Source organism: Salvia hispanica, chromosome 2 (assembly GCF_029641045.1).
Source record: "Salvia hispanica isolate PSC_SH4W2 chromosome 2, Shi_PSC_v1, whole genome shotgun sequence".
Classification (NCBI taxonomy): domain Eukaryota; kingdom Viridiplantae; phylum Streptophyta; class Magnoliopsida; order Lamiales; family Lamiaceae; genus Salvia; species Salvia hispanica.
In genome coordinates this window covers 12,403,662-12,424,114 of record NC_142693.1, presented here as the reverse complement: position 1 = coordinate 12,424,114, position 20,453 = coordinate 12,403,662, and the positions used below count along the sequence as shown (strand labels likewise).

Below are 20,453 nucleotides of genomic sequence, written 5' to 3'. Positions count from 1 at the left end.
GGTAGCACTTCAAATTCTGTAATGATGGCACACACATTAGCATCACAAGAAGATAAGTCAGCACTAGGTGTGAAAGAATTTATTAGACAATATTCGAGAGGATCCTGGGTTTGGTGATAAGTGACTTCCACTTCTCCCACATAGTCGGTGACGACTTGGATGACACTACATTCTTGGTAGCCTTCTGCCCCCTCCTTTCCATGAAATTTTAGGGCGTCGTAGATGTTGAATGTAATGCTTTCATCGTGTAGCTTCAATGTAAGCTCTCCTTTCTGCACATCTATCATGGCTCCCCCAGTAGCTAAAGATGGTCTTCCAAGAATTAAGGGAACCTTCTTGTCCTCCTGCATGTCTAACACAACAAAATCGGCTGGAAAAATAAATTCTCCAACCCTTACCAAAACATCTTCTACTATCCCCATTGGTGTTGTTGTGCTCCGATCTGCCATTTGCAGTGTGATTGAGGTGGGGCGGATGTTATCAACATCAAGTTTCCTGTAAAAAGATAAAGGCATCAAGTTAATACTAGATCCTAGATCACATAACGCTCTGCCTTCCACATTATTCCTTAAAACACAAGATAAAGTAAAACTCCCTGGATTTTTGTGTTTAGTGGGCTGTCCCTTTTGGATGATAGTGCTGCAGTTCTCTGTTAAGCCCACTGTCTCGTGCTTCCCCATTTCTTTTCTTCGCCACCACATCTTTCAAAAATTTAGCGCAATTGGGCATTTGTTGCAGGGCCACTACCTGTTAATGTGGACTTTGCTCATTGCTTCCAAGAATTTGGCAAACTGAGCATCAAGTTTCTTGCTCTTCCAAGAATTAAGGGGTGTAGACGGCGGGTCGCCGTGTTGGGGTGCGGCGGGCCGCCGCACGTCGTCGGCAGACGTGTTGCTGGGCGATCTCTCAGCCTCCCTTCTTCCTATGCCTAGGTCTCCTGCCTCCGGAGGTTGATATGTAGTTCCGCTACGTAGTTGCACGGCGTGACCATTTCCTTTCGGGTTTACCTCCGGCAGGCTAGGAAGCGTCCCTGGAGTATGCCTGCTTCTTATGGTTGTGGCTAGGATCCCAAGGTTAAATTCCAGCATCTCGACTTGAGTAACGAGGGTTGCCAACCCTCTTTCCAAGGTGTTTGTATTTCTTTCCAAATTTTCCAACCTCTGGTTCGTCACCTTTCTATGTTTGAGAACTTCACTGATGCAGATTTCCAACAGATTCTCCCAATTGGAGCGGGATTGATCCTCCATACCTGCACATATTTTAGAAGAATTATCAGAACAGTAATCTTGTGCATCGTAGGAGTAGTCAGAGCAGTTTGAGTCGCAGTATGATCCCCCATGGTCGGGGTTATAACACTCCTCATAATATCCCCCTTGCTGCTCATCATAGTAGCCATATGGATTCTCCATACCTACAGGAAAATCTATTAGAACAAAATAAAAATAAAAATAAAAATAAAAATAAAATAAAAGCGATTAAAATCCAAAGAATTATCTGTTTGACGATATCACTCCAAAGTGAATTGTCTTCCCCAGCAACGGCGCCAAAAACTTGATGCACTATTTTTTAGCACTAAATAAACCTGCAAATATACAAAGTATATATAATATAGATAAAGGTCAGTACCGGATATCGAACACGGGGAAGACAAACACACAATATCTATCCTCTACTAAGACTCAATTACTATTTGGAAGAACGGATGGTTTTTGAAAATTTTTGGGAATAGAAAATAATATAAAGCATATAAACAACTAAATGCAGATAGAACACAGAAACAATTGATAGAGATAAGGGAATCCCAGGGATGTGCGTTCACAATTATGGTTATACAAATTCCAAACTACAATACCCTAGCACAGTTTATACTTTGAAAGGACGAGTCATCTAACTTATACTCATGCGATGCAAACGTTGATTACAAGATTAGGGTTGTCAATCCTAACACGTAACTCCATAAAGCTCCTAAGACCCTTGAAAAGTCCTCACTCTCAAATAACAATGCCGTTTTAAGGGAAGCTAACTGTAACGTCTACTTAGTGAATCTAACTCGCTAGAACTCTCTCACAGTTATGAAACAACTTATATTAAATAATGCAAGATTGTGTCACTCAATCATGCAGCATCAAAACTACTTAGAGAAGAAACAAAGTAAAAACAAAACGGATATTAAATAGAAAAAGGAACTGTATAACCAAAGTCGTTACTAACACATCCCTAGAATCCTATGAGTTTAGTTACACATGATGAAATAAGCTAAACACATAGATTGAAGGGAAGACAATTTGAACATAAACTAAAGAAAATAAAACCCATAGGTTGAATCCTTGTCGTTCTTGATGTTCTTGAAATCCTTCTCCAACTCCTTGCACAAATGAAGTACTCTAGCTCTTGATCTCTATGAAATATTTTGCAAGTAGAAGCTCTCTCTTTCTGATGAAGCTTGAGGTCTTATTTATAAGGGAAAACCGCCTTTTTCCGGCGGGCCGCCGCACCTTGGCCGGCGGTCGCCGCGTTGGAGTCTAGAGAGTCTGTTTCTCTGGCGGCGGACCGCCGCATGGCTTCCGGCGGTCGCCGGGCGAGACTTCTCTTCCAAGCGTGTTTTTCCGAGGCGGACCGCTGCATTGATCTGCCCATTGGGCGCCGGCGGTCGCCGCACACCTCCGCAGCGGTCGCCGGTCGCCGTCTGATTCCAGATTTACAGACTTTGCGTTTTGGCTCCCTTTTTCGGCTCAATTATGCACATTTCTCACAAAACACGTCAAAATACCAAAATAGACAAAATATGCAAATAATTGACGTGTAGAGTGACTTTGACATCGAAAACGGATCAAATAATGGCATTAAAATAGTGCAAAATTCGAGCGTATCACCAGCCAACTCAACCATTCGGTTCTTTAGTCTAGCTCAAGAAGCCAGCTCGATTCCCAATTGTGCTCTAACCGAAATGACTTCACTCTTGAATCTTTATCCCTTGATATCACGTATATTGATCTAACGTCAAAGACTGGTTTATGATTATATTAACAAACACTTCGACGCTGATTTATGTAATGTCTTACATGATGCGGTTAGGGGTGGCAAATCGTGCGTGTTGTGTTGTTATCGTGTCGACACGATAACGACACGATAACAGCAAACACGAATGCGACCCGTTAAGAAAACTCCAAACATGAACACGAACACGATACAAACCCATTAAGGACACGAACTATTTTGTGTCAACACGATACGATAACAACACATATATGACACGACACAATAACGACACTGTAATAAAATGTCCTGGTAACACGATAAGAACTTGATAAAACGATAACATTAAAAACTTAAAAACAATCTAATTTAAAATCCAGCAAACAGCAAAGAAAAATCCATCATTCCACAATCTGTTTAAAAATCCAGGAAACATCAAATAGCAAACAAAACTAGTTCAACTAACAATCTGATTAAATGTCCAGGAATTAGAAAAATCCAAATAAAAAATACATCATTCTTTGTTCCAAATGTCCATGGTCATTGCAGGAACATACATCATTCTTTGTTCCAAAAATCTTGATCATTGCAGCATGCAAAAATGTAGCAACCAACCAACAAACTCTTCTTTGCATCTTTATACACATAAGGAACAATTGAATTGAAGTATTGTATATGGCTTGTACAAATTAAGCAAGTATAAAGTCTAACTTATAAAGCTTTCAAGTAGCAAAAGTGGTGGATGTGGAGGCTGTAGAGCTTCCAGTTTGAGCTTCGTCATTGGCATTTAAAAAGTCTTCGGTTAAGTAATTTGTTGGTATATCAACTTTGATGGCTTCGAAAGGAAAAAAAGAATTAATGAGATGTTATAATAAGTTTAGCATGAACTAAACAAATAAAAAAAATACTTTTTTTCCAAAAAGTCAATCTCTAGTGCATATAATCGCCTCTACTGTGTCCGACTTGAGTGAACTACGTTGTTGATCAAGAACTCTTCACCAACACTAAACACAGATTCAGAAGCCACTGTCGTTATTGGAATGCTCAAAATATCACGAGCCATGCAAACAACTTGTGGATACTTGAATTGTTGTGTTTTCCAATAGTTAAGAATATCAAGATTGGATTTGACATTCAATCTTTTTTCCTCCATGTGCATCTCCAATTGCGACTTCTGTTGGTTCAATCCAAATTCAACATCTAATGAGTTAAACTCCTGAATTAAGATACAAAATCTAAAAATGAATATATATTCAATAAAATCTAATAAAATTCATAATATATAACAAAAGTTAATAACTTACCTCAACCACTGCCAAATAATCTGCATTTGTGAAGTCACAATTCACATTTTCACCACTTCTAGCATGATCAATGTTATCCATGCACCAAGTGCAATATTCCTCAAATAACGCAAACAACTTCTGTTTCACTAGCAAAAACTAAGGGCTATTTGATGATCCATATAACTTCTTATAAAAGAAATCCACAAATTGAAGCTTGTAACGTGGATCAAAGACTACAACAATAGATAAAATCATGCTGAAATCTGACCAATATTTCTCAAATTTTGGCATCATCTGTCCCACCATTTTTTTGATATACTCATCTGGACTATTTATATTATGCTTAAAATAATTATAGCACATGACAACTGGACGAAAATGTAAATTCACTGTAGGATAGCCGTTTCCCGAAAATGACATCATAAAACAAGGACAAGAAGCCATGAATCTTCTCAATTTTATCCCATTCTGTTGAAGAAGGACAAAACTTGTATTTCGTCTCATAAAGTTTTAGATTCATGAAAGCTTTCCTATAATATAATGCATTGTCAAGCATAAAAAATGTTGAATTCCACCTTGTGATCACATCTTGCTTCAAACCTCTCTTTGTCTCCAAACCTACCTTGCTCACACATTCCAAAAAGTTTTGTTTTCTCGTCTGTGAACTTCGCACATACTTGACACTTTCACGAATCTTAGTGACAGATTGCTCAATGCCTTCCAAACCAACCTGGACAACCAAATTGATTATATGTACACAACAACGAATATGAAAATTAGGGCTGACAATTTTTGGCACGACACGATAACACGTCACAAACCCGCACGAAATTAAAGGGAATGTGTCAAGGCTTATTAGGTTCGTGTTCTTATTGCGTCGGCACGATAACGACACGAAAACTTCGTGGCGTGTTCGTGTCGTGTTCGTGTTACACGTTAAGAAATAATATTAATACATTATAATATTAGTATTAATTTATTTATTTTAAAATTTTAAAAGTTTAAAATTTAATACTATAAATAATATTAATATATTATTATTATTGTGTCGTGTCATCTATGTGTTGTTATCGTGTCGTGTTGACCCGAAGTGGTTCGTATCGTGTTAGTGTCTGAGGGTAGCGGGTCGTGTTCGTGTTCGTATTTGGAGTTTTCTTAACGGGTCGTGTTCGTGTTTGTTGTTATCGTGTCGTGTCGTTATCGTATCGACACGATAACGACACAACACGCACGATTTGCCACTCCTAGAAAAAATTCACCCTTATTGATAAGTGAATTATTCAAATTCATTTGCTTGATCAAGTATTCAATTGAAAGGTCATTCGCAACATCATTGTCCAATGTCAAAGAAAATATTCCGTTCTCAATCCCCCAATCACACATCATAGAATACAACTTTTTTTTTCTTTAAAAAAAAATTAACTCCTATATGTAGGAGGAAATTACAAATGATGTCAAGAGGGCTCGAACTCGGCACCTCATATATTGATGTCTAAGCTCCTTGCCGCTAGGACAAAGGCTCTGGACATCATAGAATACAACTTGTTACACAATGCTTTGTCAATATGTGGTGATGGCATCAAAGAGAAATTTAACACCAACTTTTGTAAGACCCAATCCTCATCAATGAAGTGATATGTTTATGAAATATAACCATCACTAGTAATTGAATTCCAGCAATCAAAGGTCAAACAGACTCTACCAGGTATTTCACTTAATCTAGACTTAATAATAGTCTTCTCTCTTTCATACATTCTTAAGACATCAGCCTTTACTGTACTGAAACAAGCCACAATGTGTTCATACTCCACAAATCGAAATGGCAAATCGTGAACAACTATGGCATTACGCAACAGCTGACGAAAATGCATAGGGTCAAACTTTGATTTTCCCTTAGATAAAATCACACCAATATCCTTAGTTTTCTTTCTAGGAAAACTATCCAAATGACGATGCATGTTTCTGTTCCAAATTTACTTGCAACTCGTTCATATGTATGATCACAATATTTGCATACACATGTCTTTGTACCATAACCATCCAATTTAACTTCAAAGTGATTCCATACATCTGACCTAGGTTTTCTTCTTTGTGTCGACTTTGGTGGCTTAGAGACATTCAAATTAGGGTTCTCCAAAATCTCCAAGTACATGTTTTGGACCTCGTCATTGTTTGATCCATGTGGGACTTGACTTGCTGAAGTTGGAGAGCCTTCACTGGTTTTGAAGCTGCTCTCACACCCAAAGTTAATGGACATAACTACAAGATCTAAAGGACAAAGATCAGCATATAACGAAAATATCAGCACTTTTGAATATTTAAAATAAATATAATAATGAATTTATCAAGCTACAAATTAGGAATTAAAAAAATGAGTTTTAATCCAAAATCTGAAACTTAATCCAAAATCTGAAACTACATATTAAGTTGTGAACTTAATCTATGAACTTAATCTGGAGCATAAATATGAGTTTTAATGCTTTGTTCTATCACTTCTTTTGCCAAATTTGGAACTTATTCCAAAATAAATAAAAATTAAAACCTACTAATTTTGACAATTGACATAAAAAATTAGAATATTAGTGGACCACCATTTTATTATTTGTTCAACCTTTATTTTTTACACTTAAAATTCTCAAAGAAAATAGGAAAAATGATTGAAAAGACCACAATACTAGGTGAGTTAATCAAGAATTTGTATAGAATATAGATGAAGAAGCAATAGATTACAGCAATTAAGAATCTAGAAACGGAAAACAGAAAAGAAATGAAGAAGCAACGTACTAAAAAGTGACGAAGACAGGCGAGAGTGGTGGTGAGCGGCGGTGCAATGAAGTCGTGAACACAGGCGAGCGTAGGCGACGAGCAAACCGACGAACTTAGAGACGGAGACGGAGAGAGTGTGGCGCTGATATGCTAAACCCTAATTGGAAAGTGAATAAATGAAAAATATATTTTCAGTTTTTCTCGCTAAGTCGCTAATGCCTAATAGCCTAATACTAAAATAAAATAAAACAAATAATAATATTATATATTATATTAATATTATTTTTAACGTGTAACACGAACAAGACACGAAATTTTCGTGTCGACACGATAAGGACACGAACCCAATAAGCTTAGACACATACCCATTAATTTTGTGCGGGTTCGTGTCGTGCCAAAAATTGCCACCCCTAGATGCGGTGATATCTCGAGAAACTATGGCCTCTCGAGCAAATTGGTTGGCCATTAGTACCACTGGGCTTAAAAGAGTAGTAAGGATGAAGATGAGAACCAAATGAAAGCACCAATTGTCAGGCTTTCAGTTAGCCTAAAATCTGAGAGATCAAGCTTGAATTTGAGATTGGTACGATTGAAGAGAGTGAAACACTAGTTTGAATTCCAGGGGGATGATTCCTCTCATGAAGCGTGAATGATACAATAATGTATATTCTCATTAAATAAATATCTACACAGACTTCCATATTATACACTCCCCGTCTACAAAAAATTGACAAGTATTGTCATTTTGGGCCGTCCACCAAAATTAGACTAATTCTAAAAATGGAAAGTTTTAAACCAGTACTAACCCTACACATAATTCTAAATGTAGACCCCACAATCCACTAACACTATTTCCGCCACATTTTCTCTCCATCTCTCTTACTTTACCAATTGCACATTTAAACTCGTGTCATTTACAATCTTCTCTATTTTTTGTGGATAGTGGGAATAAAATACTAACTCGACTCAATAAAGATAAACATTGCATAAAGATAATTGACTAAAATAAAAGATATTATAAATCAAATAAAATTAATATATGTTGGAGATTATTGTGATGCCATATTAGACGAGATTTGATGGCTCTAGGCCTGTATCATCTAACCTCTAAATACATGCAAAATTCGTGTTTATCATTACCGAAAACTAAATTCTCGGTACATTCTGCACAAATCTTACTCTAGTGAATTGTTGTGCTCATTAAGTGTTTACTATTTAGGTGTCGTTTGGTAGCTATGTTAGAGCAGGTTACAAGTTCTTAATAAGCTTTAATTGTGTGTTTGGTGTTCATATTTTCTTTAGTGAATAACTCTGTTATTTTTATTGCCCGGAGAAGCCCTGTTTAAACCTAGAAAATTAACCGAAAATTTTTGTGGGTTACACTGACAGTTTTGGAAATTAAACCAAAATAGTGGAATAAATTACTATCATGTCCTCCATCTTTCCCACTCTCAATTTGCTCATACATATTATTGAGATTATTTTAATCTACACGTAATTTAACTTGGTATTCTATCGTTGCACCTAATATAAATTAAAGCTAGCTTAAAATTTTTATATTAATTTATCAAACACACCACTTTAGATAAATAACTAGATCAAACCATAATATATATCACGAGCATTATCGTAACTAGCCGTAACATGGATACTTTACCAAATGAGCCCTTAGAATAATGCTCGGTAAATACTCGACAATTACCAAGTATATTCGTTGGTACGTAGGTACGTTTTGCTAGCTAAAAAGGCAAAATTTTTGCTGCGTTGATACTCAAATACAGTCGTAATAAAATGGGATTTCACGATGATGAAAGTATATCGTTTGAAACATAAGTTAAAAAGTTAAAATTGTACCTCCAAGTCGAGTTGTTTGTACTAATTTATCTGGTCTATTTATATCCATTGTACGGTTAAGTTATTGATTATTAGTGAAGCTAGTGGTTTAATTGAGAATTATCGATTGAAGCAACTGATATATTTTGTGTTGTCAAGTGATATCAGTTGACAATTGATATGGTTTATGCCACCAACTAATATGTTTTCTATTTCCAACCGATAAATTCTCAAGTTAGTTAAGATAATTCTCAATTGAACCACTCCCTACAAATGAAATGAATTCGATTACTTGTTAATTAAAGATGATTAATAACGTTCCACATTTACTTTAGATTTGGACCCACAATTTAGTATTTATAAGGTAAACGTCTTACAAACTAGGTTATATTTCGTCTATCTCAATGTAAGTTTCATACTTCATGCCTGTATAGAACTAATGACCATTGAAAATTTCCTTAGATTTGATCAATTTTTGGCCAATCTTCAATTTTCAAAATAGCCAACTACTCACTCCGTCCCACTTAAAATGCAACATTTGAGAATCGGCACGAGATTTTATGTAGTGTTGTTTTGTGAGTTAATGAAGAGAGAGTAAAGTAAGAGAGATGAAAAAGTAGAGATAGAGTTGTTTCTATTTTAGGAAACGTTTCATTTTTAATGGGACAACCAAAAAAGAAAAACGGTGCATTTTTAATGGGACAGAGGGAGTATATCATAATTTTGACAATTTTCTCAATTATCCCAGGATAAAAACTTTCAACATCCTACGAGTCTTAGTAAAATTGACGTGACACATAAATGTATAAACGTTAACCATTTGGTTTAGTAAGTGTATTAAATGACATTGTTTTAATTTAGAGTAAAGACCAAAATTGGTCCTAAACATACGGTCATTTTACGATTTTAGTTCCAAACATTACGTTTTGAATTATTGCATCCTATACATTTCAACTCAGGCCACAAGCAGTCCAAAATGGACGGATCCATCAAATATTAACGGTCAACGAGTGTTTACCCGATTTTGACCCATTTACAACCTTCCAATCTTCCTCGAAGATGAAAGCCCCCTCAACGCATCATTCCCACAAATGGCTAACATGTAATCCGCAGGATCTACTTAAAATAGCTGCCTCAAATGGCTGATGATTCACAAATTCAGATTATTATAAACACAAATAAGAAGCATCACAAAATTAGCCTAACTCCAAATTCTTGATTACCTAAACACAATAGGGTTGGGTTGTAATCCTTCCACCAACACTCAGCGAACTGATGCGACGTCGTGATCTTCGAACCTTGGGAGGGAAACCTAGTCTAGAACTTCTCCTTCGACTTGAAATCACTCAGCTTGAGCTCCCGCAAGTTAGAAGCATGCTTCCCCACAGAATACCTTCAAAACCCATAAAATCCAATAAAAAACAAACCTACACACAAAATTCAATAAAAACAAGCTCGGTTTCTACCTTATCCCAAACTGGAGATTGAGCATGAGCTCGTAATTCTTGTGCCCTTTCGAAATCGAGATTCCTGGCTTCTTCGCCTCGCCGCTAAAACAACAAGGAGTCCTCCTAAACTGCTGAACTCCTCCATCCTGATTGAAGTCGACATTATCAATAATGTCACAAGTGATATCCCTAGCTTCCCCATCCGACTCCCAAACGCAAATCCTCTTCTTCCTGCCGTCAACCACGGTAACACACGTTGAAATTATATCCTTAATACTAAATGAGTCAAAATCTTATTAACGCCGGTTGACTGTTAATATTTGACAGATCCGTCCATTTTAGACTGATTATGACTTGAGTTGAAATATATACGATGCAATAATTCAAAACTTAATGTCTGATACCAAAATTGTAAAATGATCATAGTATGTCCAATTTTGACATGTATAAAATTAAACTTCTAACTTTGGGAGAAGAAAAACTTGAGCAGTAAAAAACAAGAAAAGAGCTTCTTTTGGTGTGAAAAAAAGGTTTTCCAACAGTAATCATGGCACACGTATAAAAAGATATCCATGAAAAAAATGATCCTAAAGGTCTCTAACTTTAGTAATTCGTTTTTACTTTTCAATCATCACTTTGAAATTCAAGAATGAGGGTGTAACGTAAAATTAAAAATCTTAAGATTGAAATAACATATAATGATATTAAAATTTATCATACATCAATCAATGCTATAGAAAAGATGGCTACCTTTCAGAAAAATATTAAAGAGATTGCACTTTAAATTCATGCCTGGTTTGTCTTTTCGCAGCTTCACTCGCTTTTTTCGGTAAATGCTTTTGCTTATTTCCATTAAATGAATACGTTTGTTTAATTTCTACAAAGTTGACCTACGGAAAAAAATTGAATTTTATAGTCATAACTCTTTATAGTGTCAGAAATGTACAAAAAAAATTGAAAAATTAAGAGTTTATAGTTTCGTTGTCATTTGTGATTTTGTTTAAAAAATAATTCCATTTCTATCAATCTCGAAAATAATTAGAGACTTTTTTTTATAAGCTTATTTTATTAAAAAATTCTTATTTTCATTAATGTAATTCACTTTTATTATTTTTGTCTTGCCCTCCAAATTAAATTAATTTCATTTTTAATAAGTGGTAACCTATCATTCCATTAAAACAAGACAAAAAAATGAATTTCTCTTCGAAGGATCATCTAGTTTGTTTTATGTGTGCCACGTCGTCCTCTATTTTTGTTTTAAGTTACTTGTTTGTAACTAAAACATTAATAGGGGTTTATTGGTACGATGGAATGGAATGTGATTCTTACTTCCATTGTATTTATTTGCTTGATGTGATGAAATGAACGAGTGAATGGATGAAAATACAAAGGGAATCCAAGGAAATTGACATTTCATTCCTATCTCCATTCCATTCCACCCTCCATTCCATTCCACCCTCGTTCCATTCCATCATACCAAGCATAAAGGGTTTCAAGGTAATTGGCTCGGATATTTTTTTATTCAACATTCAGACTCGTTTAACTTTAATAATATATGCTCTTTACTGATTTTACTTGGTCAGTAATTTGAATTATCTATTGTGTTTTTACAAAACTCAAAGAGATAAACATTAATGCTTTAACATAAGAAATATCAACACGATATCAACGATAACCAATAATGTTTGAGGATAAGTGTGGAGACAATATACACTCAAATTTTAAAATTAGATTAAGCTTGTAATCAACTGCTTATCGTTTAAGATTATAATAAGTGATCGTCCTATATAATACAAATTGAAATTTATGATTATTGTTTGTGTGTAAACTGTATAATCCATCAATCACGATTTCTGCTTATTAAAACCCAAATGCAACAATCCTCTACTATATCGAATCAAACAAGATTTCTCCACTACTAATTACTTAGAGTGAAAGGAGAGTTATATGTACTCCATTAAGGAGTAGCTATGAATTAATTAGTTGCCATCACGGATCGATCAACAAAAGGTTGAGATGACAATTGGTGATTGTAGTTGTCGATTAATTTGATGAGGATCTGCACCTACAAAAGTGAGATCACTCCTAAATTACATCAAACATATTTATAGAGATAATAGTATAAACAAAAAAAGGTAACCCATTTCATTATAGTTAACCCCTAATCCCGAATTAGGTAGTTAATCTATATTCGTCTCAACCTTATGTGACTTATGTCTAAGTTCTATACAACTCCTAGCTAGTTTGATAAGTCTATTAGTTTACCCAACCCTATTTTGTAGATTCTTAATTGTGGGAGATTAATCTAATTGGGAATAATAAATCATACTAAACGGTACTCCCTCCACCTACCAATTAGAGTCACATTTTATCATTTCGATATGTCCCACAATATGAGTCACATTTCATTTTTTTATCATAAATGGTAAGTAGGTGTCACGTTCCACTAACTCACTTAACTCACGTTCTATTACTATAAATAAATATAAAAAAGTGAATCTCATATTCCTCTAACTTTTTCAACTCACTAATTTTACTACATTTCTTAAAATCAGCGCTCACACCAAATGTGACTCCTATTATGGGACGGATGGAATAGTTAAAATGACATTTTATTTTCATAATTTTTTATGATTATTTATGAAAATTATTAAGGGTGACTTTTCTTTTCGATGTGTATAAAATAATGACCTTTTATTATATTTCACAATATGTATAAATATTTGAAAACTTGACTTCAAATTAAACACAATGTAGTCAAATTCTACCTCCGGAAAGAACAAAGTGATGTATAGAGATCTATTGAAATGTGCCATTAGTCTTACGAGACAATTATTGCGGTTTGAATAAAACAGTATCCATTCTATAACTAAAAATAGTAGTAATTGTTTTGTTATTTCGATCATCTCACAAAATTAGTTTACATTTATTTTTTATATATTTTTCATCATCACATGTTGCACTAATAATATAAATTTCACAATCCATTAATCCCAATTATCTTTTCTTATACTACTTTATTAATTTTATATTAAAATATTTATTATCTCTCATGTTATTATTTTTGTGGCGGGAGGAGTATTCAAAAGAATTAACATTTGATCTTTTTCGTGAACATGTTTAGAGTTGTAATTAAGATGATTACGGAAGAACATCTTTTGTTATGATCCTCCTTTGTGTTTGAAAAGAAAGCTGAAGAGATGTTGCCCTATTTTTCTCACACCAACCATTAATGTCACACCCTTCCACTAAACTAACACAAAATCATCATAAAATCTTAATAAATTTGACCTTTTACCTTTTTATAATATAAAAATGATAAAGTTGCATCCCTCATTAAAAGTATGCAACATTCAAATATAAAAAGATTATTCTAGATTCACCCAAAAAGGAACATTTACTTCATCCTTATTGCCATAGATTTCAGAAGAGCAGAAAAAACATTCACTTCATCCTTATTTTTATATATGTGAAATAGGGCAGAGGTACCCGGAATATATTTTTCGGGAGACATTTTTGTTAAAATGCTTAAACAATAATACTACAATAGTAACTTTTACCATTTCCCTTACGATACATCTCGCTTAAAGAAAGATTTAATAACACCATTTTTTCTAACTGAATAACAGGAAAAAACAGCCATAAATCTGGATTCATTTGTCTAAATCGTGTTTTAGTATGAACTAAATAAATACAATTGTGGGGCAGGAGGTACGAGGAAAAGCAAAAAGTTCCACAAAAGATCGATATTTTTTCGATTCATCTTTCTTCTATAGATTCACATTCTTCATCAAAATAGAGGCAAACATCCCAAATGTGAAAAACAAATATCATCAAAGTTATAATTCCACAAGATCATTAAAATTTAAAACACACGTAGATATATTAATTTAGGTAGCCAATGAAATGAATACTAATATATTCCCATATTTTGAATATGTATAATTCGTTTCATATGATGAATGTATGGAAAAGGCATCCAAAAAGAAGACTATTATTCACACATAATTTAAGCCTTTATATATTTCTTCCTTTATGTTGTGAAAAATGATCATGAAAGATCACACTAACAATATCTTTTACCCTCTCTTTTTTGTTACTTTCAATATTTCAATCATGACATGATAATAACCATCATTGCTCCACCACCACATTTTTCTACTACCACAATAATCATGCCTAGCTACTCCGATGAACAAATCCACGATTCCACCATACCTTCTCCTCCTCTCACCGGCGACTTCCCTCCATTGCTGATTTTCCCGCCAAAATCGAAGTCGTTGTGGTGGTTGTGATCGGAGGGGATGAGGTTGGGGAGGGTTTCCGAGACCTGATTGCGATGGCCAAATCCGAACCGAAAGTCGTTTTGGGGTTTGGAGGCGGCGGGAAACGGAAATTTGGCGTTTGATTGGAGGAGCGATGTGAGAATGTTTTGATTTTGATTTTGGTTTTGGTTTTGGTTTGGGATGTTGAAGAGATTTGGGAGGTGGCGGCGGAGGTAGGGCGGCGGCGGGGGGGAGTCCACGGAGGCGGCGGATCTCGGGGCGAAGAGATCGATTCGGCTCCTGGGGAATGAAGAGGAGCTGCTGAAGGGCGGCGCGGGGATTCCGGTGAATTCCTGCACCATAGCTCTGAAATTGGCGGTGTCCGTGGTGAGCACGGTGGTCGGCGCCCGCCTCGACGCTCGAGATCGCTTCTTCGGATTCCGCGCCGCCGGCGCCTGTTGCTGATGGTGAGCGTTGCTGCTCAAGGGCGCCGGGGCGGGGAATTCGGCGACGTGGCTCGGATTCGGGTCGGATCTGATCGGATTTGGGGAATTCAAAAGCAGTGAGCTCGGATTCTGGTGGAGCTGGAGGTAGGCGGAGAGCGGGTCGATGAACTGCGGCGGCGGCGCGTGGGGAATGGTCGTGAACGTGTATTCGGCGGCGCGTGAGTCGTACTCGTCGTCGCCGCCGCTGGATGATTGTAGGCTCCCGCTATTTCCAGAATCCATCACGGTCGCCTGCTCCTTTGATTTTTTGATGTGAAGAAGAAACTAGGGTTTCTTAGCGGAGTTTATGGCAGTAGAAGAAAAAGGGAAAAGTGGAGAAGCAAATTAGCTACTGCGTTTTTGAGAGAGAAAGTGTGTCAAATATAGAGTGAGAGAAGTGTCTCTTTTATTTGTGTGGTTTGTGGCAATTTTCGACCACAGATAACGAGGAAAATGTATGCATAATATCTGTAATTACTCATGGGATAAAGAGCTATGACTGGTTGTACCAAGCTATGAAATACTATATCAATTTTCTTTTCAACAAAAAAATTTGAGAAAATTGGTAAGTTACATAGAAAAAAATTAAAATAAAAAAAGAAAGAGTAAATTATGAAAAGAATAAAACAAATGAGATTGATTTTAATCGTAATTTAAGGGATAAAAGTAACGTGGGATAACACTACGATGACTCCAGTGATATGAGACCGACCATTATCTAATCCTCACGCAATCCAGAAATGGTTACTTTTGTTATTTTCGGGTGTATCATAACATTAGTCAACGTCCATTCTCAAACACTTTTTCAATATCTCAATAATAAAAGAACGAATTAAATTATGGTTAAAAATAAAAATAAGGGTACAATAGAACCGTTTGCATTAGGGATATTATGGCTATAATGAAAAAGAAAAAGAAAAAACTGAACGTAAGAATTGAAAATTATAGTTGAAGTTGCAATAGGACTATTATAGTACGTCGCGTTATGAAGGCCTTAAATTTAATTTTTCGATGAAAAAGGAGTTAAATTATTCCAAAAACAATGTTATTCAAAAGTCAGATACGTGAATTTAATTTCATCAATTTTGTCAAACATTAAAAATAATACTGTTCATAATAAAAGAAAATGTACTTAAAAATTGGGTATTTAGGCAGAGACTTAACCATCTGAAATTAATGTTAACTTTGGAAAAGAAATTTTGTCAACTCTATGACACCACATTTTAATTAAATGTAAAAGATGGTATTCTTACCAATTATATTCTGCATATATAAAATTAATGATCGATGGTACCAACATCTGCACCTAAAACTAGATTGATGCTTCTAAAATTAAACGAAATAGTATTGGTGGCGTGTGCCTTGCGAATGAAAAAATAAATAAGTAAATTTTAAGATACAAAATTGAGAATATACCAAGTCCACTAATTTTCCAATGATGTGAATAATATTCTTTTTTACCTTTTTAATTTCCAACCGAATTTTTTCTACTTTTAGTTTTGTTTATTTTGATAATATAATTATATGAGTACACATGTTGCCATTTTTAATGATGGATAACGATAGTTCAAGAGATGTTATTATGAGATGGATGGTCAGTTCAACAACACACTTTAGTTCGCTACAACCATCAAAACTAAGACAACAAACTTTAATTCACTTCAATTTATAACTTGCTTCAAAAGAAATCCATATATGCAAAATATTATATTATTCCATATGTGTATAGACGTAATTTACATATATGTCGCATGATATATGCATAACTAAATTCTAAGGTTTTTATATCGTTTTAATTCATATGAGTAGGTAAAATATGAATGTTATTTTTAGATCGTTTTAGTTATGTATAAGATCGTATGAATTAAAACGATCTGACAGTTGTTATACGGATCATTTTAGTTATGTAAGTGCATACAGTCATGTAATATGTGTATTATATAATTATTAACATTATTATTATTATTATTATAAATACGGATGTACCTTAAAATAAGGATTAAATTGAGGTATTGATTCCTAAAATTATAAACTTTATGCAGTTTAATTCTCGTATTTTTTATAACCGTTAAAAGTTATAGAAAATATCAAATGTTTGTTGCAGTCAACAATTCAAACAAGTGGTATCAGAGCCAGGTCGAATGAGGCCCCGGATGACTCATGTTCGAGTCGGGCCCGTAATGTCTTCATGTGTCGACTGCGTCTGTTTGTTCATGACGTGATTTGGTTTGAGGGGGAGGTTTGTTGAGTACAAATCCATCTCATATCGGGAGTCTGAGAGAAGTTGGAAGGTGTATATAATTTCTGTCCAACCCCAATCAGTTTGGGGCCTTTTGGGAGTGACCCAAAAATAAATTCGTGTGGGCTTAAACCAGAGCGGAAAATATCAAACTTCTGTTGCAGTCGACAATCCGAACAGTTAAAAATATTAGCAACTTTATATTTTGTGTGTTATTTCGAATGTCGGGTCAATCGCCATATTCGACTGTCATACTTGTTTTTTATCCTACTTGACACAAATTAAATTAACAAAGTCTTTTAAGTGTTCTTTTATCTTATTTGCCATGAATTTTAAAAGTGACCAGAAATATTATAAATTTTTTCTAGTTGTAACTGGACCAAAATTCATAATTTTAGGCGTGAATGCCTCAATTTAAAAAGATCCTCCTAAAAAAAAAGACCGGCATATAATCAACTCTCATTTTAGCATTATTTCAATTTCAATGATATTGGAAGTGTTTTATACGTTATATTATGCCACTAGCTAGATAATTTAAGAATCAAAGAATTTTCTTGTGGGAACATACTGAATAAACACAGAGAATTATTTAAGTGGTTATATTTCCAAACACGCAGGCATATTGACAAGAGCTACCAAAACTTGATCTTTCCTTTGCTACGTGTAAATAAATAATAAAAATACTACTTATTTATTTGATGGTAACAGTTAAAACCTTAATTTATTGTAATACATTAATCTAGATAGACAACATAGAGATACATATGTCCGAAAATCACAGACCACACACCCAAAATTGCCTCAATTATTTGATTTAATGTGTTGTTTGCCACATATTCAACAAACATCATAGTATTAATTAAAAAACGTAAAATAATTAATCTACAATAGTACTATATAATTGCACCAAATCTACACGTTATAAAAACAGGTGACAAGTGTCAACTGAAGCACAATTCATTGAAAAATTACAACTTTTTAATTAAATACACACAGAATTTGTTTTGTTCTGATTTGGATGATCGACAACATTTTAAGTTGCATTAGATTAACTATGGTGGTGACTAAGTGTAATTTTTCTTCATTGAACTTTAGTTTATTTGACCATACAATAGTTAATACTAGAAAGATGCAAAATTATATTGTGATTAGGCACAACTTACTTCGCGGATGTTCTGAGTAAATGAGATTGAACATGACCACATGGGCTAAGTGTTACTCCTAGATTACAAAGTCATATCACATCGGAGTGATTAGGCACAATTTACTCCACGGATGTTCTTTATACTCCCTCCGTACCATTCAAGATGGCCACACTTTTTAGTAGCACAAGATTTTTAGGAAATGTTGTTAGGTGGAATAAAATAGGGACGGAAAAAATAATTTAATATTTTAATAAGGAGAGAGGAAAAAGGGGGTTATTTTCAAAACTGGAAAGTGGTCATCTTAATTGAAACAAATAAAAAAGGAAATGTGGTCGTCTTTTATGGGACGGAGGGAGTAAATATTAGTAGTAGATTGCAGATTCATACCACATCAGAGAATAAACAAGTTAGAAAGCAATATATAGTTTGAGGTCTTTTGTAAGTGATCCAACAATAAATCCATGAATGCTTGATCGGAAACAGATAATATCATACTAATATGCAGTTGACGATCCTAACACTAAGTTTGACCTTAGGAGCAACTCTGGACATGGGGGTGACCTTGATAGAGAAAATGTCTGCTATATTTCACCAGTATTTAGGAATGGAAAATCGTGTGGATTGGATGATAACGACCCAATCTAATAAGACTAACCTGAATCCAACCTGTTAAAGAAACTGTCAAATTTAACACGAATCCAACATGCTACCTTCAAAGCCGAACACGATCCTCACTCGACACGATATAATATGAGAACGACACGATAACGACCCTGAACTTGTCTGCTACTCCCTCCGTCCCAGAGAATTCGTCCCAGTTTTCCATTTCGGTCCGTCCCACATAATTTGTCCCATTTCACTTTTACCATTTTTGGTAGTGGACCTCATATTCCACTAACTCATTCCTACTCACATTTTATTATAAAATTAATATATAAAGATAGGACTCACATTCCACTAACTTTTTCAACTCACTTTTCATTACAATTCTTAAAACTCGTGCCCGGTCAAAGTGACCCGAATTATCCGGGACGGAGGGAGTATATTTCAAATCGTGCAGATTAAGTGATAACGACCGAACCCAATAAGGCATAATAAGAACCCAACCTGCTAAGGAAATCGAACACGAACACAACCTACTACCTTCAACCCGAACTTGACCCACACCCGACACAATATAATATGAGTTGACACGTCACGATAATGGCACGAACATGATATTACATGATTAAAACCATAGTATAATACAAGATTTAACCTGATTTTTACACCTAATTTACATGATAAAAATCCGTTTTACATGATTTAAACATGATTTACAAGAAGTTAAAGAATTAAACTAAAGCATAAATTTTTAAAATAATATTATTATTTCTTACTAGGTTATTCGTGTTCAACCTAAACTCAACCGATATTATCGGGTTCTTAACGGGTCAACCTAATAAGGACATTAATTCAATAAGATGTGGTTCAAACTCATTAATTTCGTGCAAATTCATATCGGATTATTGTGTCACGTAAACAATTACCAGCTATACCAGCATACATCTTGTGTTGCTTCTATATAAAGGAAATAGTAACTTCATAACTAGCGTCTAGCGGACACATTTTTACCTATTCCATCAATAACTTCTAGCTGACTGTACAAACTAGTTTCGAGAAAAATCATAGAGTAAAAACTACTCTCTCCATTCCAGATTAGGAGTTAGATATAATTATGACTCGCGTTTTAAGAAAGAGTTTAAGTGTGTAATAAATGAAGTGAGATAGTGGGGTGTGTAATAAATGAAGTGAGATGGTGGAGTGTGTAATAAATGAAGTGGATTGGTTGAAGGTGAGTCTTTTTTGACTTTTTGGATTTAAAAGATGTTTATTGGTTTATTTTAATGTAGATAATGACATTTTGATGTAATTTTTATGAACAATAGGGTAAAATTGTATGACCAAATATGAAAAATTCTAAATGTGACTCTTAAATTGGAACGGACTTTTAGGGTATATAGTGACTCT

The 20,453-nt window shown here is 34.7% G+C and overlaps 1 protein-coding gene and 1 pseudogene across 1 annotated transcript; both read right to left on the bottom strand.

Moving 5' to 3' along the window:
• Positions 1 to 3,698: 3,698 nt before the first annotated feature.
• On the bottom strand, positions 3,699 to 4,568 carry LOC148931588 (zinc finger BED domain-containing protein DAYSLEEPER-like; annotated as a pseudogene).
• A 9,700-nt stretch (positions 4,569 to 14,268) lies between these two features.
• LOC125210719 (VQ motif-containing protein) lies at positions 14,269 to 15,474 on the bottom strand. The gene has a single exon (XM_048110302.2). The coding sequence runs from the start codon at positions 15,300 to 15,302 to the stop codon at positions 14,493 to 14,495; it is 810 nt and encodes a 269-aa protein (XP_047966259.1). The 5' UTR covers positions 15,303 to 15,474; the 3' UTR covers positions 14,269 to 14,492.
• Between the last annotated feature and the right edge of the window lie 4,979 nt (positions 15,475 to 20,453).

Coding starts and splice junctions, on each gene's coding strand:
- LOC125210719 (XM_048110302.2), bottom strand. CDS start 15,302: ATGGATTCTGGAAATAGCGGGAGCCTACAATCATCCAGCGGCGGCGAC.